Raw genomic sequence first — 27,957 nt, forward strand, 5'->3', positions numbered from 1 at the left:
TAACAAGGTTCTGGTACTAACCCTTTTATATGGTATATTATTAGATTAAAACCAATATTTTTAGCTTTTCCACTTTATTTTTATTTGACCAGTGACCGGGTTTCATCGTTACCGACATCATCAGACTGGTCAATGTCTGATGATGACCAGTCTGATGATGTCGGTAACGACGAAACCCGGTCGCTGGTCAAATAAAAATAAAGTGGAAAAGCTAAAAATATTGGTTTTAATCTAATAATATATTAAAAATGCAATTCCATCACGAAGTGTCAGTGGATAATATAAACCTTTTATATGGAGCTGAAACACGGAGTTTGCAAAAGAAGGATGAAAGTAGACACAGTAACATACGGTGTTTAAAAATTATGCTGAATGCATTGAAACACGTGTCACATTACTTTTGAAGAAATAATGGTATTTACTAAGTAAAATTTTAAGTAAAAATTATATATATTACCATTAAATGACAACTCATTGATAAAAATATAAATTGTTATATTTCAGGCGTTTCTTGAAAGTCATCAGAATTGATTTCACATTTCATTACCTTCAAATTAAACAGTCAATCATTAAATTAATATATGAATGTATTAAAATGAAATTTGATAAAAGGAACTAATTGCGTGATAAAATAATCGCATTGATAGATAACGTATTGAAAAATTGTAACTATACTGCAGAGAGTATTAAAATCCCTCCCAAACGATGCGATATATTCGCATGTTACGTCGGATTGGAACGTACGTTTTGTCGAGTAAATATTTGATTGGAGTGATTGGATTTTTAACTTGAAACTTCAATATCCATTTTAATCAGAGAGGAAAGGATATTTGCAACATTGTAATAAATTGCACATAGCAACATAAATCTACTTTTAATATCGAAAGTGATACGACATCGTTTAAAATGTGATATTCACTTCATATATAAATGGTATCTAGATTTTCATCTGGGAAAATGTTTATTTATTTATATTTTCACCATCCACATACAAACAATTTTCAATTAACAATAATGTATTCTCAGTAGGTTTTCCTCTGTCACATTTAAAAATAAAGTTATAATATCATGACAATTGTCACAATACAACTTTTTTATGTGTTTTTGTTAATAAGGTACAACTTAGTAGACTCAAAAAATCTGTGTTTGATTTAAAATTAATACATAAATATAATAATAAAGTTTTTATTCATTATATTTTTAAAACAAATTTTCTGCCTTAATAGTATAGTGGTTAGCGCGCTAGGCTATCATGTTGGAGGTCCCGAATTCAATCCCCAAGAGAGTCAAAATAATTTTGATTGATTTTTCAGTGTAATATTTATTTAATATGAACCTGGACTGGTACCTGGAGCGGTAGGCTGATTACGTTTCGTTCGTGTATTTGATGATCAAGATAACACTGCTTCTATACGATGGAGTACCCTATGCATAATTGGATGCGTATAAGGGATACAATTTTTATACATTATAAAAAAAAAGAATGTGAACGCTGTTGAAATGCGCTTCCTCAGACGAATGTGTGGAAAATAACTGTATAAAAGAATTCAAAACGAAGATATAAGAAAGGAATTTCAGGGTGAACTAGGGGTAATTGAAAACATTAAGAAGAGTTCTTAATTTGGTATGAACTCCTGGAACGAATGGATAACAGGAGAATGACTAAGAAAATATTTGGGCAAATGAAGAAAACAGAACGAGGACGGCCGAAAAGACTTGCCGAGATCAGATCAATCAGAACCTAAAATCTGGTGGTGTCAAAAGTCTGTTTAAACGGAGGGCATGTATGCCTAGATGTATGGATGTGAAAAAATCAAAGAGTGTTTGTCAGAACAGAATAGTGTCCCTTTCCATCCTCTCTGCCTACCCTACGGGGTAACGGCGTGATGGTAGTAGTAGTCATAAAGTTGGTTTCAGGAGTTTAACTCATATACCCCCGATATTCGACATTGTTACGTTGCTAGCTTCGAGTGTTGTTTGCACGAGTAGTGCAATAACAATATAATTTCCCGATACTGCATGAAATTTCTTCATTACGTTTAGAGTCTGAAGCAAGCCTACTACGTTCTACGTACCACCTACCATGGCTATACGGGCGTTGTGAAATTATACAGACCAGCGAACAGAGTATACCATTATGTGTAAAGCCTTGCCTTCCAGAGGTGCCCAAGCATTGGGAATGAAAACTTAGAGGTTTTTAAGTCGTAAAAAAAACATTTGCGGGATGCATGCGATTTTTTTCTAAGATTATAAACCACAAAGCGCCAATCTTTAAAAGCTTTGCCAATTTATTACACTATGTATTAGTTTTAACCTTTTATTTTAAATAAAATAATTTAATACAATGTCAAAATAGTTCAGAGAACATATTTTTAAGTAATAAAAAAAACGTTATCAATTTTTTTTATAATTTTCGAAATTGTAATTGAAAGTACATTAAAAAAAATATGTAAATCTAAATAAAAAGTACGTCCTAAAGATTTAAAAAATTACATCGCTAAGCAATTCCAACACAATTTTAAATATTTGATGATCGAATATTTTAATAGTCCTTTTGTATTTAAAAAAAAACAGAGAAATCTAAATTACCGAAAATGACCTTTATGCATGAGAAATTAGAAAAAAAACATCCTTCATGAAATATAATAAATAAATTCTGAGTGTAAGCCCCTCTGCAAGCACAAGAGCTAAGTCTCTTTTTTGGAAGGGCACACTAGAATAAGATATTAAATATAAGTATAGATAATAATATATTTATAAAAAAAATCTAGATAATTAATTCGTGCTAACTAATTTTTTAAAAGTAAAAATAATATTTCATTATATCAATATATAATCAATATTTATATCAATAAAAAAAATTGTCATAAAAAATAAATAAATAAATAAAAGTCGTTCTCCAAGCACAAGAGCTTAGTTTATTTTTTAGAGAAGTACATTGTAACTAGAATAAGATATTTTACAATTAGAAATGTCTAAATAATATGTTAATATGAAATAATTTAATAAATAAAATTACAAAACAAACATAAGAAAAATTGAAAAGATCTACGTACTTATTACGTTTACAAGAAATGTGAAAATCATACTGATGACAATATGTTTTATAAAATGTTGACGATTCCCGTAAGTAAAGTCTGTTCCACCCATTGTGCGCGGATGGTTCAGAGCAATTGAATTACCATTTAATTTAAATTTTAATCGATACACTGATAGCGACCACCCCCTCACGGCACCCTCCCCCCCTCGCCCCGCCGATACCGCCACTCGAGAGGGGCTGAAGGGTTGATGCCAAACTATGGCAATCTGACGGGGTGGAAATATTAGTGCTTGTGAATCAATTTTTATTAATTTACTTCCAAAATGCATGTCTGTAAACAGTAAACAAATTATGTTTAATTTTTTACACTATGCTTAATTTTATTTATTATTAAAAACACATTAAAATAAAATTTGTGACAATTGTTATGCCTAGTTATGATATTTTTAAACTACAGACATTATTAGTATAGATAATAATTCAACATCGAAAAAAGAATTTTATTATTAATTTTTAACATTTATTTATATTATTTTCTTTAAAATTTTAATTTTTTGCTCTTATTTATTCTGCTTTTTTCTGGTTGTAAAATAATTTTAATCAATTTCATACCATATTGTAAAAAAACATAATATATTTTATACCAACGCCTACCTACGTGGAATTTTTTTGTATATTTGTTTAAACATTACACATATCAATGAATGCAAGTATCATAAAATGTGGAAAAAATATACTGTTTCAATTAAAAATATTACTTTCGATTTTTGACTTTCGATTTTTGTTTTAAATAAAACTTTACATCACAAACACAAATTTTGTAAATGCATTTCATGCATAGTTTTTTTTTAATCACTTGCAAATTTAATTGATATTATTCCTATCTTGTTATTTCCTATTTTATTTTTTATATTTATTTATATTGTATTTATTTTGTCCTATTTTTGCAATATTTTTTTATTACGTTTAAATAAATTATCATGTTTTTGTATTATTTGTTCCCGAGACGGAACAAATTATTATTTGCCGTTTCAACAAATGTATTTACACTTATTAATACAGGCTCATGAAGCTCAATTTCTATCGCCTTCTAGCGAGTTCAGTCAAATTGTATTAGATAAAGAACCTATTCACTAACTAACTCGGTGAAATGCTCTTTCAAGATAATTAAATAATTTTTCTTATATCTACAGGGTTTTAAATATTTTTTTCTTGAAATCTATTATAACACGTATTTCGATGCATCAGCATTATTCAAATAACAACTTTTTTAAGAACTTTAAAAACAGGGAAAAACATTAAAATAAAAAGTACTTGTATATTTTTCTTTAACGTCGAAAGTTTTTCATGAATATATCAAGTTTCTTAGCTATTTTTCCTGTGAACACTGTCATTAACATAAAATATTAATACATAATCTACATATTGCCTTTACATAAATTAACCAGCTGCCTGACATATGAAATAGAACCCAGTCAGGGATTCAAAAGAATGAACTGAGAAAATACTTAATGGAAAGATATTTGTGTTATTGATTAATTATATTTTATTCTTATCTTATGTTTTTTAGTGGTTGATTTATTGGTATTTCAGTCTTGTTAACCTTAATCCCATGTCCTTAAATGAGAAGTGGAAATTATTCTAAATAATTTAAAATTAAACATTTTATTTATATATATGACTAATGTATGCTTTATGTTTTAAATTGATAAAAGCCTCTTTCATCTCATTATAGATGTCTCTAGTGAAACTTGAACAATTTATTTGTATAGAAGTTCCAAGAAATTCAGTAGTGTGGTTGTCAATCAATGGTACAATTGGTGAATGTTACACGTGTGTAAAATGATCACTTAAACTAGCCTATGACGGTCGTTAGCCCCGTAAATGACCCAACTTACATATTATTCATCATCAATGTTGAGACGTCAAAAAAAACTCCTGTAATTGGAGATCATCCAGATTTGTCAACAAGTATTTGGACACTCTCTTGTTGTAAATAAATAAAAGTAACTTGATTAGTTGATTCGGAAGTAACTTTGTGGTAAAATCTATTAATTTTTATTTAAACTTTAACTTACATATTACTACTATTTCTTAAAATCTACTGTGATGCATTCCGCACCATACGGTGTTTGAAAATGATGCGGAATGCCATGAAACACGTGTCCAGAATATTTCAAGAAATAATGGTATTTCGTAACTAAAACTTGAATTTAAAATAAATAAAAGTATATTTCGAGATGCGAAATGCAACCATATAGTTCAAGAATAGAATCGCAGAATGTTCTAAATTGAATTTTGTTGTTATACAAACTCCATAGTGCAACTCAACAAGGGAAACAGAGCAACCAATTAGTAGGTGGACCGGATCCTTAATTCTATACTGAATACCAACTTCAACTTTTTGTTAAGAATTAAATTACAAATATTGAATTCTCACCGGAATATCATTAGTTAAATATTTTCCAATGTAATATGAATTTCGTTTTTATTTAATTTTTTAGTACTAAAATAAATTTATGCCTTAAAAGACAGTTTTATGGAAGAAAACTGAAAGGCAGCGTGGCTTAGTTGGGTAGAAGGTCTACTGCGAAACTGGCGTCACAGAATCGGTTCCAGCTAATTGCAAAATGAATTCAAGAAGCAAAAAATCTGTGAATTCTAATAAATTAAACAATTGTGTAGTTGTTTCCACTTTGTTACGTTTAATATGAATGAGTTTAAGAAATCAGTAAACTATATATTTTACAAATTTTCAACTCTTTGTAGCATGACCTGTCAAAATTCCATAAATATCGAAGTTTCAAACAACATACGAAAGTAACCCTGCATACTTTATCAATTTATTTATTCAAACTTTATGTACAGAAAATAAATAAGTACATTAGCGGGCTTCAAAACAAATGCAATAGAGGTGTCCGTAATGGGCCGAATAGCGAACGTTACACAAGTGTACAAGTCATCATTTATCGTATTTTATATTATTTTTCTCTTGTTTCATATTGCGCACACTGCACTTTTAACATTAGTTAATACATAAAGCCATATCTAATAAAAGTAATAATATATTTAAATATATCGCTCACTCCTTTCAAGAACGTCATAAATCAAAAAACTTTATTTTTCAGGAGAACGTTTTTAATGTTTAAAAATATAACACAATTTTTGAAAAATAAATATCAACTCACTTATTGAACTTTTTTCTGTGCAACAGATCTTTTTAGGTAAAACCTGAAGGTTTTTTCTTCATTTGAAAAATATTTAGTATATTTAAAAAAATTATTCAACAATACCTTTTATTCAAAATGCAAAAACAACATTTTTCTGCCCTGTAGCAGGTAAATATAACATAAAAATATGCCTCCTTTGCTGGGATATAGTACATTTTCTGGGCAATCCGAAAACATGCACAACTGAAAATTGACAATTTTTGATTTATGGCGTTCTTGAAAGGAGTGAGCGATATGTGTTTACATATACAATTGTACATATATATGTTTATACATACAATTAACATAACTGGTAAACTTATAAGCTTCATAAAAAAGTTTAAAAAAATATGTTGTCAACCATAGGTAGAATGATGAATGTTGCACGTGTGAAAAGTGATCACTTAACCAGCTTTTGACATGTTAGCCCCGTAAATACCCAGAATTTTTTATTCTTCTTCATCTTTTTTGATATGTCAAAAAGAGAAATATATATATGAGTATACAAGATAAATATTTTGTGTACATAAAGTGATCATTTAAACCAGCCAAATGACAGATCGTAGACCCTGAAATACTCCGTCTTCTCTCTTCCTTCTAATCAAAAATAATAGATGCCTCAACTCAGTCGAGACGCCCATAGTATAAATCAGAAAAATTTCTCTTCATCTACGAAGTAATCGAATAATACAAACATTTATTGTAATAATTAATCTCAATATTGCCAAGTGTCTAACTAATTGTTAGCTTAATTTCCCTCAAACAACTTACGGAATATGGTATTTCCAACCGGGGAAAAGAACGGGGAATTCTAATCCGTGGAGAGAATAGAAATAATATTTTCGGGAAAACTCCGACATTGATTTCCCAAAACGCGAGTCAATATCCAAAGTAAATACAAGTTTCTGTTTTTTTCCCTATTTCTCTCGGCGCCAAATTAACTTAAGAGTGCGACTGCTTTTGCAAGACGAATAAGGGTTTCTAAGGAGATATTTGGATGAATCATATTTTTGGTTCTTTGTCTCGATATATCGATTTAAAAATATTTCGAACCAGTTTCGAAATATTCATAAAATATTTCAGTTTTCAGTTTAGTACATATCTCATCCCTGAAGATGACAAAAATATGTGCTTGTTGAAACCGTTTGGAGAGAAGTACCGAAAATTAAAGTGGTTAAGGGGATATTCGTAAACACATAATTCATCCCACCGGAGTCACATGTCTGTCCGATTTTTTATAAAGAATGTTTATTGTATAAATTTTAGGTTTTTTGGAATATATATAGAAAAAATATTTCTATTTTTTAAACTCCTTACCTGTCAATAACTCATTTCTTTTCAAAACCATATAATTATTCCGAAGAAAAACTTTTCAATGCAAAAACGGTGTCTTAAGGAAAAAACAATTCCGCAAAATGTTACTTGGATTTAGAGAATATTAAGATGCGATTTTACGAAAACTGAGCCTTAAAACCTAACGTACGATAAATCGCAATTTAATTTTCTTCAAACCAAAGTAACATTTGACGTAATAGAAGTTTTTGCTTTAAATATCGTTTTTTATTTTTAAAAAAAATAGTTTTTCTTCTAAATGAATGTATGTTTTTTTAATGTTATTGAAAGGTTAGGACTTATAAATATATATTTTTTATGTATATTCTAAAAAAAGACCGCACGTGCGACTTCTTTTGCAGTCGGGCGCTTACTAAATTGGATGTGCTCACATACATCCGAACACTCCACCTTTAAAACAGAGTTTTAGTTTTATTTTATAAAGTTTTACAAAATATTAAGCAAAGTTATTTTTTATAAGCATTAATTAATTGTATTTATTTATTACATTAAACCACAATTTTTGACATATTTAAAATAAAAAAAAATGCAGAGACCCACCAAGCCACCTTGTGTATCTTGTCGGTGGAGTTCTTCTTTAATACGTTTTTCATTGCAAACAAAAACATTCAAGAAAATGCATATAATTATTTTATATAATACAAAGGAAAATAATTCTGATTTAAAATTATTCATAAAGCCGGCATGAATTAATCGCCTTATCGACAGTATAAGTTATAATTTCACCTCCTGTCATCTCTTTCTTCACCCATTGTTGTACACGAGAGCGAGTGAGAAGTGAAATGCATTTATATTTTCACATTTACAACGCTGCCAATGACATCTGTCGGACAATTATATAACTTGAATAATGGCGAATAAATTAACATTGCAACAAAGGTTAATATTTAATTGAATTCTTGAAATAGCACACATACATAACCCATGTATGACTTATGTGCATAAATATCTACATGCAACCATACGTAATATCTACATACGAGTATATTGTTGAAAAACTGACAGTGTGATTTAATTTAGAAAAAAAATGAATAAGTATGCATTTTAATTTATTTTTTATAAGTATGAATCATGCTACCTTTTAATACATTGTTTACGGCTTGCACATATTTGTGTGTATTAGAATCCCCATTTTTTATTATCCACATGTATTTTGTTATGTCACGAGGACATAACAAAATACATGTGGAACCGATAAACACTACTAAATTTGGAGTAAGGTCCTTAAAATATATTGCCTATACCCAAATTAACCAGCTGCCTGACATATATAAAATAGAACCCATTCGGGGATCCAAAATTAATGATCTGAAAAAATACTTTATGCAAAGATATATCAGTATGTAGTGATTAGTCATATTTTCTAATTTTGTTTTTACCTTATGTTTTTTTTATATTGTCTCATCTGTTATATTTTCTCATTTGTGTATCATAAATATGCTTCTTACCTTATGTTTTCTCATTTATTTCTTTTAAATATGCTTCTTGTGCCTATTTATTACACCTGTTTATTGTTTTTTATATTTTGCCATGTATTAGTTTTGGTTCGCCTCCGTAGTGTAATGGTCAGCACGCTCGGCTACCGTTCTGGAGGTCTCGGGTTCGATTCCCAGGGGGGGTAAAATAAATATAAGTGATTTTTTTCACTGTACTATTTATTTGATATTACCCTGGACTGGTACCTGAAGCGGAGGGCTGATCACCTTTCCTTCTTGGTTAACGATCAAGATAACACTGCGTTTGTATTACGCAGTGCCCTATGCACCATTGGGTGCGGATTGGGATTTTATTATTATTGTTTTTACATTTTGCCATGTATTAGTTTTGGTTATTTAAAAAAATATTTTTCATATCTTTATTATTCGTGTTCCAGTCTTGTTAACCTTAATCCCATGACCCATATGAGAAATAGAAATAGAGATCGGATGCACGTTTTATTTTCACATTTATTGCACTTGAACTTCATATACAAAAAACACGACTCAAAAAAGTCAATTTTTTTGTCATGTTTGCTTTGTTATGCAGCAGATAGGTGTCACTTTGATACAAAAATTGATTATTTTCTGTCATCATTCTTTCGATGCGATCTTATATCGTCCGTATCAAATTATATTTCTTTAACTAACTTCATCGTAACCAATGCGTTAAATCAATCAAAAGTGTAATAAAGGTACATTACAAAGTGTGACGTATACTACAATATCAATCATAGTATGTACTTTTTTTATCTTTTTCACAAATACGATTTTTTATTAGACTGGTGCTGTCAGTAAAGACAAAAACCGGTCACTGGTCAAATAAAAGTGGAAATAAACTATAAAGCTGTTGTTATGGAAAAATATGAAAAACAAGACTTTTCCTGGAAGAACTGTATTTCATTTAATTTTTCATGAATTAATTCGGCAGTCACGTTGTGGTAATCCATTTTTAATTTTTAAAAGTTTTACTTGGTAAATACCATTTTTTCTTAAAATCCATTGTGACACGTGTTTCTATGCATTTCTCATCATTCATATGTGTTTGAAAAAGATGTGGAATACATCGAAACACGTTTCAATATAGATTTAAAGACACAGTGGTCATCTTTCTTATAAACTGATTGGATTTTATCGTTACTGACATCATCAGACTTATGACAGACATTACCGAAATTAAACTGATAATTTTTAAAATGTGAAATTAAGTTAACTTGTATAAAATTAAATTACGGAAATTTTGGTTAATCATTTTTAGCCTTTAGCTGAAAACAGACAAAATTTAGAACGACGCAGGTTACATTTTCGTTATTATAAATTAAGAAAGCTAATGAAACCCTTCCCTTTGTCCGCCTCCGTAGTGTAATGGTCAGCACGCTCGGTTACCGTTCTGGAGGTCTCGGGTTCGATTCCCAAGGGGGGTAAAATAAATATAAGTGATTTTTTCACTGTAATATTTATTCAATATTACCATGGCCTGGTACCTGAAGCGAAGGGCTAATCACCTTTCCTTCATGTGTAAACGATCAAGATAACACTGCGTTTATATGACACAGTGCCTTTTGCACCATTGGGGTGCGGATGAGGGTTTTATTATTATTTAATGAAACCCTTCTATGATTATAGAAGAAAATATGTCATTTTGATTAATGCAATTTAGCAATTTCTGTTATACAGACTGGGCTTTATACAAAAAAATAGTATTTAAAAATATTATTATGATTCTCTGAGTTACGAGTTCATGGATATATGTGTATGTGGGAATTTTGCGGGTGTGTATAACATACAAAACTAAAATGATATTTAAATGTACATGCTCTGATAACACTAACATCATTAAAAACCACTTTTGTATAGCCGTACGCCTCGGATTAGCATTAATACTAACAAAATCATACATGAGTAATGAATTATACCTACGCATAGTGAAATATTTCACAAGAAGAACATTGCAACTTTTTTTCTTTATTGTTACAAATTCTATAAAGTATAGGTAGTTTTTGTAACCTTTTAAATGCTTTATCGAATAAATCAATTAATAAATCGTACATTACTAAAATTCAAACCATAAACTATATTTTTTTATTTTTGTAAAAAAAAAATTATGACTTAATTTAATTTAATTTGATTTAACATGACTAGTTTCAAAAACTACAAATGTTTTCAACTTAATTAGTAGTCTGAGACAAGCGTTTAATTTTTCAAAATGCTCAAAATTTAAGTTGAATTTAAAAATATTAATATATTTGACCTCAATGTAAAATGATTCGAGAAAAATCTTACAAGCATTTCATAAGGCTCTCTTTTGAAAAAAAAACTTACTCTTCTCAACCATAGATGGTGACAAGAAATAAAATGTGACAATATGTGTAAATTGAAACATAAATACAACTTCCGAAATTTTAGTACTGTAGTCATCAATCATGGGTAGAATGGTAAATGTTACACGTATATAGAGTGATCACTCAAACAAGTCTATGCCAGGTCGTAACCCAGTTAATACTCACGTCAATATTCTTCTTTATCTATGTTGAAGTATCACATAAACAATTTCTAAGTGTAGGAACCCAGATTTGTGAACAAGGAACTGGACACGCTTAAAATGTTTTGAAGTTACGTTCGTTTTGTTGTGATTGGAAAAACATGGTTTGTTAATTCTTCCATACATATTCATGGGATCGGGGAAGTTCAGGTATTAAATAATTTATTAGTTTTTTGATACTAATATGAAAGGAAAATTTTAATTTCCTGAATTTATGTTGCAGTACAATAATATTAACATTGTTTAACGAAAAACAGAGATATTTCAGGTACCTTATTCCATCAATCTGCTTCCCGTATTTACGGATAATAACTCAAAAGTTGGCTAAAAATTTATTAATTTTTGTAAAATAAAATAACATCGTGCTGTTTATTAATATGTCAATCGATTCAAAATGTTTGAGATTCGATTGAAATATTATAAATCTAAAAAGAATATAAAAACAACAATGCAATCGAAAACAATAAAAACGCGAAGTGACAATAGCTGTCAGAAGCATGCTGTGTACCATGATCAATCTTGAGTGTTGCAAATGTTTTTGTTACATTTTTATGATTTTAGCTTATAATTTGACCAGTTAATTTATTGACATGTTGTAAATAAATTGATAAAATGTCAAAAAATTATATTTAATTTTTCATTTATATCAATCAAATATTAACACTTTAAGGATATCACTAAAATATGAATAACACGAGGTGAATATCGCATTGTGTTATAATCCAATATATGGTATAACTGGTACACGTCTCAGTACGCATGTTTGATAAAAAATATAAATACATTTATACTCAATATTGGAAAGATTTTACTATCCATTTAAATCGTTTATTTATGCCAGGTAAATCAAGGTCGATTTTGATCGTCTCTGAGTATCAAAACAAACAACCTTCCACCGGCGCGGCGTGGTACTAGACACTAGACGCGAAACAATAACACCCATACTGCGTCGCGCGCTCGCACGCGATACACAGTGCCCAGTACCCAGTCGCCCTGCCAATCGCTGTCGACCTGTAGCCGGCGCATCGCTAGCCATGGCCGCGCGTCGCTGGAGCGCCATCGCGCTGCTGGTCGTGCTCGCGGTGGGCCAACTGGCCCACTGCAGGGTCTACAAGACCAAGTGCGAGCTGGCCAAGGATCTCGTGAAGATGAACTTCCCCAAGACCTACATCAGCAACTGTGAGCAAAACTTTTTTTCTCAACATTTTTGAGCGCAACACTCTCCTTATCATTCATAACTAACTAACTAACTAACTCTCTCCTTATCATTCATCGTTCACTTTGTGTAATACCACTTTAAAAACACTACTTCGGGACTACCTGTATTCTAAATAATCATTCCATCATCAGAACAAATGTAGACTAAATTTAAATTGAAATTTATACAAAACTAAAATTTGAAGGTAGGAGATGGAAGACAATTGAATCACGAAGTAAATAGTCACGAAGTAGTGTTTAAAGTGGTATTATAAAAAGTGGACGATGAATGATAAGAATAGTGTTATATTATCATACCACAAAATTAACAATGCTTACAATATACAAAATACTCTCCTTATCATTGAGAACTAACCAACCAACTACACGCCGCTTCTCCACAGGGGTAGACAGCGTAAATAGAACGCCACACCACTCTGTATTTGCAAACATTCTTCGCCTCTTCCACATTCATGTATCTCTCAAGACATATCCGCCAATTATTTCGACTCCTGACCATGTGTTATATTATAACCATGCCAAATAGTCAACCACGCTTTTAATATACAAAATAATTTATCCTGGTATTCATGCATATTTGATTTTGATTTTTCCACTGTCATATTTATTCAATATTACCCTGGACTGGTATCTGAAGCGGATGGCTGATCACCTTTCCTTCATGTGTAAACGATCAAGATAACACTGCGTTTATATGACGCAGTGCCCTATGCAGCATTGGGGTGCGGATAAGGGTTTATTATTTATTATTCATGCATAATTATTTCAAAATAAAAACATATTTATATACATTTTATAGATTTGCTAAACAATTGCTGACCATTACGCTACTTCTCCGTAGGGATGTGCAGAGAGATAAGAACGCCACATCAATATGTTTTCGCAAAAAATCTTCTCCTTTTCAACATTCGTGCATCTCCCCATGCCCATCGATTATTTCGAGTACCCGACTACTTTCGAGTATTTGAAATACTTGAGAATGGCAAGTTACATATGTTAAGCGTAACTATGCACCAACCTACATATCGCTCACTCCTTTCAAGAACGTCATAAATCAAAAATCGTCAATTTTCAGTTGTGCATATTTTCGGAATGCCCAGAAAATATACTACATCCCAGCAAAAGAGGCATATTTTTAAGTTAATATTTACCCGCTACAGGGTAAAAAGTGTTGTTTTTGCATTTTGAAGAAAAGGTATTGTTTAATTATTTTTTTAAATAAACTAAATATTTTTCAAATGGAGAAAAAACCTTCAGGTTTTACCTAAAAAGATCTGTTGCACAGTTAAAAGTTCAGTAAGTGGCTTGATATTTATTTTTAATACATTATATTATATTTTTAAACGTTAAAAAAGTTCTCCTGAAAAATCAAGTTTTTTGATTTATGACGTTCTTGAAAGGAGTGAGCGATATGTGTAAGTTCAGAATATGTTCTTTATTAAAATTTTATTTCTGAATACCACAATTTTATACAATCTATTGTGACACGTGTTTCGATGCATTCAACGTTATTATCAAACACTTATTATGCTGAATGCATCAAAATGCATGTCATGGAAATAGTGGTTTTATGTACTAAGGAAAATTTAAATTCAATTAATTAATTCAATACTGTGAAATATAATAACATAAATATAGATATATATTAACACAAAGTGGCTGCTGAATCAATCAATCAATTGTTTATTTTAAAGATATACGTTATAAAGACAGATACATAGTGTCAGTTCTCCCATTTATCAAATCACAATTTTATTTGACTTTGAAGAATTTTGCGAATTTGGATATAATTACGAATTTCGTTAGTTGAAGCAATCTTTTATATTGGAGAAATGGGCAGAGAGAACTGTACGTTCAAAACTAAAACTTAAAATAGATCATATCGTTATTTTATCGTAAGTTTCAATACTACACATCTATGTAAGTGGTAGGTATCTATGTAATGTTCATTTCAAAGTTTTTAATATTACTTCAAAAAATTGTTAATTGACTATGACGTTTTAAAGTTCTTATAAAACAAAGGATGAGACAGATTTTTTAAAAAGCCCCTATTGTCCATATTCCTACTGATAAAATGTAATAAATAAAATAAATAAATAAATAAAAATATGAAACAGCTCATAGGTCTTCATCCTTCAACGTCCCAAGGACATAACTTTAAAATTTTAGATTCACATACGGTGTTTGAAAATGATGCAAGATACATCAAAGCACGTGTCACAATAATTTTTAAGAAGTAGTGGTATTTACCAAGCAAAAAATATGTAAATTTAAAAAAATATGGATGCATGCTTGTAGTATGATATTTTCACGGAAAATATAATTTAATTTGAACGCATACCCAACTTCTGCGCGGTAACATCCTAATTCTATTTTAATTTTGTTATTATTATTATCATTATTATAAAAACCTGTATATTTACCAACGACAAAATGATTTATGATACCGCGCACAAGGAATTAATCAAGGCATAAATAATATTATACAATTGATTACTCAGAATGTAAAGACGATCGTATTTTTTGCCCATTCAAAACTAGTATCTTTTGACGTACTATGTTTTTGCATCATATATTAAAAGATGTGTTTACGATGATTAAAAAATGAGTCGATTTATTAAAAAAAAAACAAATAACATTTTACGTACATGCATTTTATTTAAAAAATAAAATACTAATATGAAATGAATTTTTTTTCAGAAACATATTATCAAGTTAAATTGTTGTTATTTATAATAACATATTTTTCCTTTTTAATGAAAACTAAATAACTAACCATTACGCTATTTCCCGTATGGGTAGGCAGAGAGAATAGAATTTCACAGTAATCTGTCTTTGCAAACCATCTTCGCCTCTTCCACATTAATAAAACTCGTCATACATACCCGCTGATTATTCCGACATCTGACTCGACCGCTTTCAAAAAAAAATTATACTTTTTCATTCCAAGTTTTTATTGATTTTCCTTTACTATAATATTTCAAATAAAAATATTTTTATATTTCAATATTTTAATATTGATGAAGAATCCGTATTATATATTTTTATGCTGATTTTCCATTCATTAATAGTTTATTTCACTTCTGTATTTCTGTAGACAAATTGTTTTCTGGAGAGCAAGATAGTCAATATAATTATCTTTTTTATCTCAGTACACAAGCCTGAAAATTACTTCGTTTATTTGCTTTAGGATAAAAAAATACAAAATCAACGCTGGATAATCCAGCGATATAAATAACAATAAACAAATACAAAAGATAAATTTAGTAAAGTCTGGTTTAATAATTGGTTTTTTGCTTAAATACATAACAGTAAATAAGCAAATTACAGATTTAAATTGGTATATTAAAAACAGCCAAAAACAATGTTCACGCACCTATGATTGCGTTGATTAAAATATATTTTAAGGAATAAAAAAGCTCGAGTCATATTTCAATAACCGAAAATAAAATAAATTGTGATATTTATAAATAATACCCTTTGGCGAATATAAAATTAATGCCTTTTCAAATATATAATCAAACAATTATTTTCATTTTCCACTTTTACTGTCCGCCTCCGTAGTGTAATGGTCAGCACGCTCGGCTACCGTTCTGGAGGTCCCGGGTTCGATTCCCAAGGAGGGTAAAATAAATATAAGTGATTTTTTCACTGTAATATTTATTCAATATTATTACCCTGGACTGGTACGTGAAGCGGAGGGCTGATCACCTTTCCTTCATGTGTAAACGATCAAGATAACACTGCGTTTATATGACGCAGTGCCCTATGCATCATTGGGGTGCGAATAAGGGTTTTATTATTATTTATTATTATTACTTTTACTTTATTGGACTAGTGACCGCCATAATTTTTTTTTAGTAATATGTGAGTTGTTGTCATTGTTAACAGATGGCGCTGCCATTGAATTAAAATTATTATTCTTATTATTTTTACTAATATTAATTAAAATATTATTATATTACTTTTTTTAAAATTATGATTGCATTATAGTGTAAAAAAAATGTTTCCTTGAATAACTTAATGATTTAGGATATTAACAAACGAAAATTTACTTTATTATTTACATACATGAAGATAAATTTTTACATTTTTCTTTTATTCATTTTCATGGAAAATATATTTGAAAAACTGGCCCCATATTGCAAAAGAGTATTAACGAATATTGCATTTTTATTGCTGAGAATTATAAACCAATATATATCTTGTGAGTACTAGGACAAGCGGCTTAAACTTTTTCAGAAACAGCTGCTATTAAAATAAATCTTTACAATTTCGTTAGTCAACTTCCGTATTAAAGAATTGTATTTATAATTTGTACTTTTGTATATTTACTTTCGTATGTTTTTACAGATTGTGTTTTAAATTTATAAAAGAACGATTTAAATAACGATGGCATTTAAATTTTTACATGGATTATAGATTACAAAGTTTTTCTATTTTTTGTATACTTTGAAAAATGACAATGTTTAAACACATTAATTATGAAAACTGACAATCCTTAATGACGATGATAAACGTCTTTGATGTAGATAAAGATTACTCGTTAAAGCATTTTTTTTATAATTCTAAACGATTAATAAACATTTTTACCGATTTTGAAAAAGTATCTCATATATTTACACTCTAGAAAATACAAAACACTCAAAAGATTTAATTTAATTTATTTTAATGATGTATCGATTTAATTATTTTTTTTTATTAATTAAAATTATTGACAGTTTTGTCTTAAGGAGACTCAAGAAAATATTTTCCTAAGCCCAAAATTATTTTTATTTCTGTTAATAAGTTAATAAGATAATTTTTTTACCAAAATAATTTTGTAATCCATACTTATTTTAAATTCACATTCAGTGATCACTGAAATCAGACAATGACAGTTCTTTAACTCAGATTTTCTATTCCATCCCAACAGATCTCTTTATCTTTGATAAGATAAATATTGATATAAATATCTCTCGAGTTGAATAAGTGCAGCATTGTGGACAAAAATTTGATCTCGCAGTATATTGTGAATGAATTAATTGATTTATATTATTTTTTGACATCTCATCAGAGATGAAGAAGAATATAGAAGTCTGGGCATTTACTGGGCTGACGACCCTCATAAGCTGGTTTAAGTGATCACTTTACAGACGTATAACATTCACCAATTCTACCTATTATTGACTACTACACCACTTAAATTTTTGGAAGTTCTCTATATATGAACCAATTTAGAAACCTTGTTCTTGAGTCACTAGAACTTCACTAGAGACATCTATTGGTGAGATGTAAAGAAGCTTTTTACTAAGCAGAAACTCTTATATTTGTCAATAAATAAAATGAAAATAACTCCTGTAATTGGAGATAATCCAGATTTTGTGAAAAAGTATTTGGACACACTCAAAATGTTATAAATTAATTCATATGTTTACATATACATATGTGTGTGTGTGTGTGTGTGTGTGTGTGTAACACACATACAACATTTAAAATCGATAATTGCCACAGTTGATTTCAAAACATTTTGATGCGTTATTCGGACGTCAAAATTAAATAATAAAAAAACAATAATACTCAAATTAATATTTCAATTTCATTTTGCAATAGGTGAGCAAAAACCACAGATAGCGGTCAAATAATCTTCAAAATGATTGAATCATTTTAATTATACATGAATCGCGTTTGCGGTAAAAGAAAAAAATGTTACATAATTATTTTATTTAATATTTTTATCTACTCTCTGCACCCAGATGATTCATATGGTACTGCACTTGATCTAATTTATTTTTCATTTATTTATTTTTCATTTTTAATTAATATTTCACTTAGTAAATACCACTTTTTCTTAAAATCTACTGTGACACGTGTTTCGATGCATTCCGCATCATTTTCAAACACCGTATAAAACACCGTAGATTTTAAGGAATAGTGGTATTTACTTAGTAAAACATTTATTAAAAATGGATAGATATTTACCACACAGTGACTGCCGAATCAATCAATGAAATTATTTATTTATCACCTTGAATTAATTCAGTCATACGTTGTGTCACTTTCATACGTGGAATATTCCATATTTTCATACGTATTGTGCATGAATTTCATTAAAAACTATTTCAGCCACAAGGAAGGGTTGATGGCCCCAAGAGTGGACAGTAAATATGAAAGAAGAACATTTCAATATAAAGCTATAAACATTTTAAATTTGTTACCGGCGGAGGTAAGAGAACGAACAAATATGTGGAGTGAAGGTAAAAGAACGGAATGGTATGGGTAAAGAAGAAAACGTTTTTTTTTCATTTATGAAAGACCTTATTATAACATGTTTAAAAAAGTAAACTACTTTTCATATTACGATAATATTAATAACTTTTAAAAGTAAACGTTTTTCATTCGAAGAGGTAAAAGAAGAATTAAATATATGGAGCAAAGGAAAATAAATGTTTTATTTTTTGACATCTCATCAAAGATGAATAAGAATATGGAAGTCTGGGCATTTAAGTGATAACTTTACACACGTGCAACATTCACCAATTCTACCCATTATTGACAACCACACTACTCAAATTCTTGGAAGTTCTATATATATATTAACCAATTTTGAAACATTATTCTTGAATCACTAGAACTTCACTAGAGACATCTATTGGTGAGATGAAAAGAAGCTTTTTATTAACCAGAAACTCTTTTATTAGTATGTGAGGTCTAAATCCTGGATTATATAACTAAAACCAGCTTATGACGGTTGTCAGCCCCGTAAATGCCCAGACTTCCATATTCTTCTTCATCTTTGATGAGATGTCAAAAAATAATATGAAAATAACTAATGTAATTGGAGATAATCCAAATTTTGTGAACAAGTATTTGGACACACTCAAAACGTTGTAGAAAAATAAATGAATAGGAATCAGTTAAAAAGAAGATGCTGTTTTAAAAATCATTTCTCTTTTTTTCAAAAATACTAGATCTTATTTTAACATGTTTAAAAAAATAAACTTTTTCATTCTAGGGGTGTGCCTGATTGAAAAAGAAAGCGAGAAAAATACATCCAAAGTGACGAAGAAATCAAACGGAAGCTCTAGTTATGGACTGTTTCAGGTATTCACTAAGCATTAGTTAATAATCCTTTTTTATTCTCAATGTTATTAATATTTAAAGCATTTACTTTGTGGTTAGTCATTTTTACTTATTTATTTTTTTACAAAAATGTTAATAATATTAGTATTTAATCACTCACCGAGATTTTTATATCTACCGGTTTCGAGACGTACCCGTCTCTTCGTCAAGACAATCACTACCACAGCATGCAAACAATACCACCCTTCACCACCATAGCACCATTTATATTTACACACTCAAAACTACACGAAATGTTTAACACATGCTATTTTTGGTCGACCCGAAGACCAACATGCACTAAAGGTTTCAGCAACAGGCATGCGTTACGAGCCGAGGTTAAACATGCACTAGAATTAAACAGATTAACGAATCAACTTATATTTATGTTGCTGAAACCTTTAGTGCGTGTTAGTCTTCGGGTCGACCAAAAATCGCACGTGTTAGATATTTTGTGTAGTTTTGAGTGTGTAAATGGTGCTATGGTGGTAAAGGTTGGTATTGTTTGCATGCCGTGGTAGTGATTGTCCTGACGAAGAGATGGGTACGTCTCGAAACCGGTAGACATAAAAATCTCGGTGAGTGGTTATAAACTAATATTATTAACATATTTGTAAAAAAAGAACTTGAAAAAACTTCATGAAAACGGTGAAATTTAAATTTTCCCTGTATTTTTTTTTGTTTTATTTAATTCAGATTTATTTTCCAGATAAATAGCAAAAAATGGTGTAAAGAAGGGAAGAAAGGAGGAGAATGCAATATGAGTTGTGAAAGTAAGTAATATTTATTATTTTGAAATAAACATACAACTCCAATGATTTATACAATACAATAAATAAAACAGAAAAAAAACTAACTAATCGTCACGCTGCTTCCCGCAGGGGTAGGCTGAGAGAATAAAACGCCACACTAATTTATCTTTGCAAACTATCTTCGCCACTTCCACTTTCATGCATGTCATACTTGGACACACCAATTATTCCGCCTTTCAATTATTTGAAATAATTTACCAAGTATTTTTTTTCGATCTTCCTCTTCTTCTATTTCTAACTTTGTTTACATCGTAAATTTGTTTAACTGTTCTTTCATCGTTCGCCTCCGTAGTGTAATGGTCAGCACGCTCAGCGACCGTTGTGGAGGTCCTGAGTTCAATTCCCAGGGGGAGTTAAATAAATATAAGTGAATTTTCACTCTAATATTTATTAATTATTACCCAGGACTGGCACTTTTCCTTTTTGTATTAACGATTAGGGTAGCTCTGCTTTTATATGATGCAGTGCCCTATGCACCATTAGGGTGCGGATAAGGGTTAAGAATAAAGAAGTGAAGTTGTTTCTTCTCTCACTTGTTCCATATGCACAAAACTATAAATTAAGCATATTCGTGGTAAAATTATTCAAAAATACGCTTAATACTTTTTTGAATACTTTTAATCCGCACTTTTCATGTAAAACAATTTGTAAGGCTTATGGTTATTTTTGAAAAAAAAAATGTTAAAATGATAAAGTAATAATTTTCTTAGTTTCTTCGAGGATTAATTTCCAATTTTACATAAGTTGTAGAAGTTCACAAATTTAGTATTTTGCACCCCGGGACGTTTTCAATTTTGTATTATACCCTTATCAAAAGTTGAAAAGTTTTTCGTGTCAGAAAGGCTATCAACACTTGTAAAAGTATATGTATTTATTGTGAAGAATTTCTTATTAAACATATTTAGAAATTAATTGGCGTTTAGTAGAGTGAATTGGTGAAATCACATAGAATAATTTGTCACCGTTTGAAATTTACATTAATCCCTAATGTACCGTTTAAACGCTTGAATGAAAGCGATTATATCATTCATCAGCGGTTATATTTTGAATTATTTTTTTAACATCTCAAGATAGATGAAGAAGAATATGAAAGTCTGGGCATTTACGGGGATTAATACCGTCATAGACTGGTTTAAATTATCACTTTACATACTGGTAACATTCACCAATCGTGCGGTGCGGATAAAGATTAAAAGAAGAAGACATTACGCCAAAGAAATAAAATATACTAGTATATTTATATTTCATTTTTACAGAACTTTTAATTTGGTCTTTTTATAATTTTTAACTTATTTCTAATATCTAATACATGTTAACCTCGGGCCAACAAATTTGAAATAAGATACGGCTTAAAAAACTTATGGATATTTTTACAAAAATTTTGTTATATATATATATATATATATATATATATATATATATATATATATATATATATATATATATATATATTTATATATATATATATATATATATATATATATATATATATATATATATATATATATATATATATATATATATATATATATATATATATATATATATATATATATATATATATATATATATATATATATATATATATATATATATATATATATATATATATATATATATATATATATATATATATATATATATATATATATATATATATATATATATATATATATATATATATATATATATATATATATATATATATATATGTATATATATATATATATATATATATTATTTTTATTTATAAACAAAAAAAACCCATTTTACCCATTTTTAACCATCATACCCATTTTTTTTAAATAGAATTTTAGAAGCAATATCAAATAATTTATATAATAATAATTTATATAATTTATTAGATTTTTTTACAATATTTTGATTGGGTCCAAATACTTGTTCACAAAATCTGGATTTTTTCCAATTAGAGGAGTTATTTTAATTGTTTTTTTAACATCTCTTTTTTTATATTTGTAGGTTTTCTCGATGATGACATCACAGACGATTCCGTTTGTGCCAAAAAGATATTCGAGCAGGAAGGATTCAAGTTCTGGGCCGGATGGTTGAAGAGATGCAAGGACAACCGACTGCCGGACATCTCCAAGTGTCCCGACTTGATGTCTCCTAGAACGACTCCGGAAAGGGACACCAGAGTCAGGAAGACGTCCCTAGCTATGGCAGGATAAAGAAAAAACTTTCAGACACAAAAAAATGTGGTTGGATATCCAATATCTCCTTTGACCAAAAAATTATCAATTGAAAACTTGATTTACAAAAAAAAAATATTTGTAAAATATATGTTTACATAGTGTGTTTCACATAAATGACAGGCTAAAAATGAAACATTTTACGTAATAGTTTAAATTTAAAATATTTTTTATTTCCTTAATTCTGTCCAACAAAAAAAGTTTTAAATTATTAATATTATCAATCAATTTTTTTTCTTGGATCTGAAACATTCAAAAAATATATATATATTATATATATTTTAAATATATATGTCTGAATGCTTTAACTGTTAAGTTTTATTTTGGGGTTTATAGAAATATTTGAAGGAATGGTCGAATTATCGATTGATGTCATTTAGCTTTTTTTTATTTAACATTTTATATTTTAAATATTCTTTTCATATATTTTTTTATACTCCATTCACAGAACATCAAAATGATAAAAAAACGCTAAAAAAATCCTAAGCCCATTAAAAAAAATTGCAATATTTTTTAAATGTTATTTTATATATGCACACACACACATACATAGTGTGTGTGCGTACATACTCGAATATAGTAAATAAAATGTTTAAAAATTTAATTAATTAATATTTTATGTTCCCTTAGATTTTTAACGAAAAAAGTAATTAAACTACGGAAAATTTCACTTTACGTTTTAATAAGTAATAAACAAATCAACGCATAAAGATATTGTGAGTGTCAACGATGAAATATTGGTGACAACAATTTAACTCTGAAAATCCAAATTTACCACTATGAAATTTTCAGGCAATGACAAAAATACGAAACATCCCTTACTTCCTGATTAACATTTTTTTTTGGACATAAATAGTTTATATATAAGTACATATATTGTCTTTATATAATTGGTATATGTCACGTAATGTTTATATAAGTACATAGTTTTAAAATACTCTACAACGATAATATTCAATCATAAAATCAAATTTATTAAAAACTATCAGTAAGGCTCTATTTGATTTTCAGAATTCAATTGCTGAAGATTTATTAAGATCCTCATGCGAAATTTCTTTAAACACAATTATTCTTAATGATATTTTCGGTAAAGTATTTTAAAATCGAACAAAATTAATGTCTCTTCTTACGCCAAAACATGAAATAAAACAAATTAATCACAATGATAATTGAAGCCAATAAATCCATTTATGTAACTTGGAGATTAAGAGTACAATAGTAAATAATTATGAGGGACATTCTTTTGAAGTGTAATGCTTTTCAAGGTAATTTTTTTTTTGTAAATTTAACTGCTCTGAAACAAACAATACCAACTATAAATATTTTTAAGTCAATTATCACTAACATTAGTTATAAGTGTCAAATGTGATAAGGTGTTATTTCTAAAAAACAATAAAACTTTTCTTTAATTTTACTTATGTATTTATATTTAACAAAACTAACGTTCAATATAAAAGCTTTTCCGAAAACCGTAACATTATTATTTTTTAAATACTTACAAAATATTTATGCTAAAATTTATTAAAAAATGGGTTAGTGATAAATGCGCTTATATAGTTATAAAGCAATAATTACTTGTAATTTTCTTTCATAAAAAAATTACACATTTTTTAATTACTGCTTTTCATAAATAAAACACTTGTTTTTTACTACTTGAGTTTTATTATAGACTACATGTTTAAGAAGTTAAACTTCCATCATTCAGGTTTGTATAATAACTATTATTATACAGACCTGAATGATGAAAGTTTAACTTCTGAAATATGTAGTCTATAATAAAACTCAAGTGGTAAAAAACAAGTGTTTTATTTAATCATTGTAACATGTCTTACCACAAAGTTAATGCCGAAACAATAAATAACTCGTAAAATGATAAAATTATTTCGTCTAGTGATAAAGTATTTTATTCTGAAAATATATTTATATATTAAGAAACAAAAAAAAACATTCACTTACAAACAATTTTACTTAATGTTCGTAATATATGAGATAAAAATAATAATTATCATCATCTTAATTAAGTTTAATATTCATATTTATGAGATAAGCATTAAATTACATTATATGTAATATGGGATAATAACAACAACAAAAAAACATTTTTCATATGTTTTATCATATAATTTTATCGTACTTATCTTAATGTAGTTTTATAAAAATATTAAAATTTAACTTATTTATTTTAATAAACGTAATAAGAAAATTAAAATTGTCTTATTTCTTCCTTTCCATTACTTAATACTAAGACATATCGATTTATACTTTTATCCAATACTTGCTTATCCAGCTGACGTTGTCCCGCATTGGCGTTTTTTCAGTTTAAAATAATTATGTTAAATTAAATAATAATTAATAATTTTTTGAGTTAAAATTTTGATGGTAGAATGTAAAATATGGTAACAGCACTACCTATCCCAAAGACATTTCTATGTTAGAACCTGTATTAGGGTCAGACTTGCATATGTTGAAAAATTTGTATTATTTGACCTATTGGTTTCAGAAAATTTATGTTTTTTTTTTATTTTTTTTTATATTTCGACTCCAGCGCCACCTACCGTATTAAAAATTTACAGAGACCCGCTTACAGCCAGGATAAACATGTATCCATCTGGAGTCGTTAGGACATGTAGATCTCGAGATAAGCGGTATCAAATATATGGACCAACATTATGTATAGTATTAAAATTAAAATGAAACACTTGTTTCATACCACTAATTGAGTTTTATTTGACACGATTAGTTTTTGTGGTCTAACACAAGTGTTTAATTTTTAATAATTAGCATGTCATTCCACAACATTAATGGCAAATCAACAAATAATGCACTAAAATGATAGTAATCAGATCAGATTTCTTCATACATATTTTTATAAAGTGCATACATTATTTTTATCACAAATATTTACATTTCGTGTTTTTCACATTTTACATTAATGCCATCTATTGAATGTATTTTAAACTATTTCATCAACTTTAACCATAATTATAAAGTACACCAATGGATCATAAATCTTAAATCAAAATAGAATAACAATATATTTTGTACATTAAAAGCATTAATACCTTTGTGGTATGGTCATAAACACTCTCCTTATCATTCAATGTGCACTTTTTGTAATATCACTTTTATAAACACTATAAAAGTGCCTTCGTTTTCGAGATATTTACGCTTTTATGAATTTCCCATACATTTACGTATTAGATCAGTTTTTTGAGTGCCACTTTCAATTTTTCATACATATTTCAGGATTCTAATTTATGTTTCACAATAAAACACAAAAATTATTTAATTTCACATAAACATTTTTCACTTTGCAAAACCAAAGCAATTGTTTACGTACATATTATATATATATATATATATATATATATATATATATATATATATATATATATATATATATATATATATATATATATATATATGTGTATATATATATATATATATATATATATATATATATATATATATATATATATATATATATATATATATATTATATATATTATATATATATATATATATATATATATATATATATATATATATATATATATATATATATATATATATATATATATATATGTATGTATATATATATAAATATATATATATATATATATATATATATATATATATATATATATATATTTATATATATATATATATATATATATATATATATATATATATATATATATATATATATACAAATATATATGTATATATATATATATATTTATATATATATATATATATATATATATATATATATATATATATATATATATATATATATATATATATAATACATATATGTGTGTGTATTACTGTTACAATATATTCTTAACGAAATAATATAACTTATATAAATGATATCGCGAATTATTGCGAGTACAGCGTTTCGCCATGAGATCTATGTGCGCGTGTGTACATAATGTATTGTATACAGATACCAGATAAGTGTTTGTTCATACATTGTCTTACTGATTTCCCGGCAAACAGGGTTTATCGCGTTACCAAGGGCTGCCACGAACTAATTCCCACGTATCAAACATGATATACATAATGGCTTATTCATTTATTCAATGGTACACTTCGTATCCTCTGCGTGACAAGTTTAGCAGTCAAACTGCTCAATGGGACTTCATGATTTGAGTGACATCTCAGGACAACCGTTAAGAGAAGATAGGAAATATTAATATTTTAACTATTTTGAAAGATTCTCGTTTATGCCCGTTTATGATTTAATTATAAGGATAATTTAATTTACATATAAGGAGCTGAAGAGGGTGGTGCATAAAAGCCCGGAACGGCGAAGGAAGAGTCATTTGTTGCTGCAAACCAATCCACAAGATTGAGACCATAGACATGATAATTTTAAATAATCAAAAATAAGTATGAGGAAATGTATCGACTTTGAAACAAGAAAATTAGCGATTGTTTTGATGTAGCTAGAATCTTTTTTGAAATCTATTTTGACTCTATTTTCGAGGAACATAGAGATAAACGTGGTGCCGATCTCTAGATTATATGGGCTAGTTTATATGAAGAAGAGTTTAACCCTGAACGTACATTAGCTGACTATAAAGGCAATAGAATTATAAATATTTTGAGTGTCTCGAAATTTCGTTCACCAATACTATAATTTACCTTACTAAGTGCGAATTTAAATAGATTTTATTGATAAATGTCTGTGAAAAAAATAAACATTTAAAATATTTTCGATAAGAAAAAACAATGTTTTTAATTTTTCAGTAAATGAAATAATTCGAGAAAAGAATCTCATATGCATAGCTAAAAGTCACTACTATAATTACAGAATTTAAAAATTTGAACAAAAGACATCTACCCTTATGTTTGTATTGGAAAGTATTTGTCACTTTGAATACATTTAACATTTAAATCTGGATAGATGGAAATAAATTTAAACCAGCCAATGATAAGTCGTGAGCCAAGTAAATGCCCACACCTCCACATTCCCTTTTTAATAACGT

At 28.2% G+C, this 27,957-nt stretch overlaps 2 protein-coding genes across 3 annotated transcripts in view; one reads left to right on the plus strand and one right to left on the minus strand.

Annotated features, from left to right (window-relative positions):
• The window catches only part of Lrt (Leucine-rich tendon-specific protein), a 137,918-nt gene that overhangs the window by 33,800 nt on the left and 76,161 nt on the right, over positions 1–27,957 (minus strand). The window lies entirely within an intron of this gene.
• On the plus strand, positions 12,561–23,417 carry LOC148306852 (lysozyme-like). Its single transcript, XM_088264282.1, has 4 exons — positions 12,561–12,798; positions 19,832–19,920; positions 20,648–20,711; positions 22,731–23,417. The coding sequence occupies exons 1-4, from the start codon at positions 12,654–12,656 to the stop codon at positions 22,937–22,939; spliced, it is 507 nt and encodes a 168-aa protein (XP_088120408.1). The 5' UTR covers positions 12,561–12,653; the 3' UTR covers positions 22,940–23,417.

Source organism: Brachycentrus maculatus, unplaced genomic scaffold, assembly GCF_059751285.1.
Source record: "Brachycentrus maculatus isolate JH-2025_06_01 unplaced genomic scaffold, ASM5975128v1 h1tg000222l, whole genome shotgun sequence".
NCBI lineage: Eukaryota > Metazoa > Arthropoda > Insecta > Trichoptera > Brachycentridae > Brachycentrus > Brachycentrus maculatus.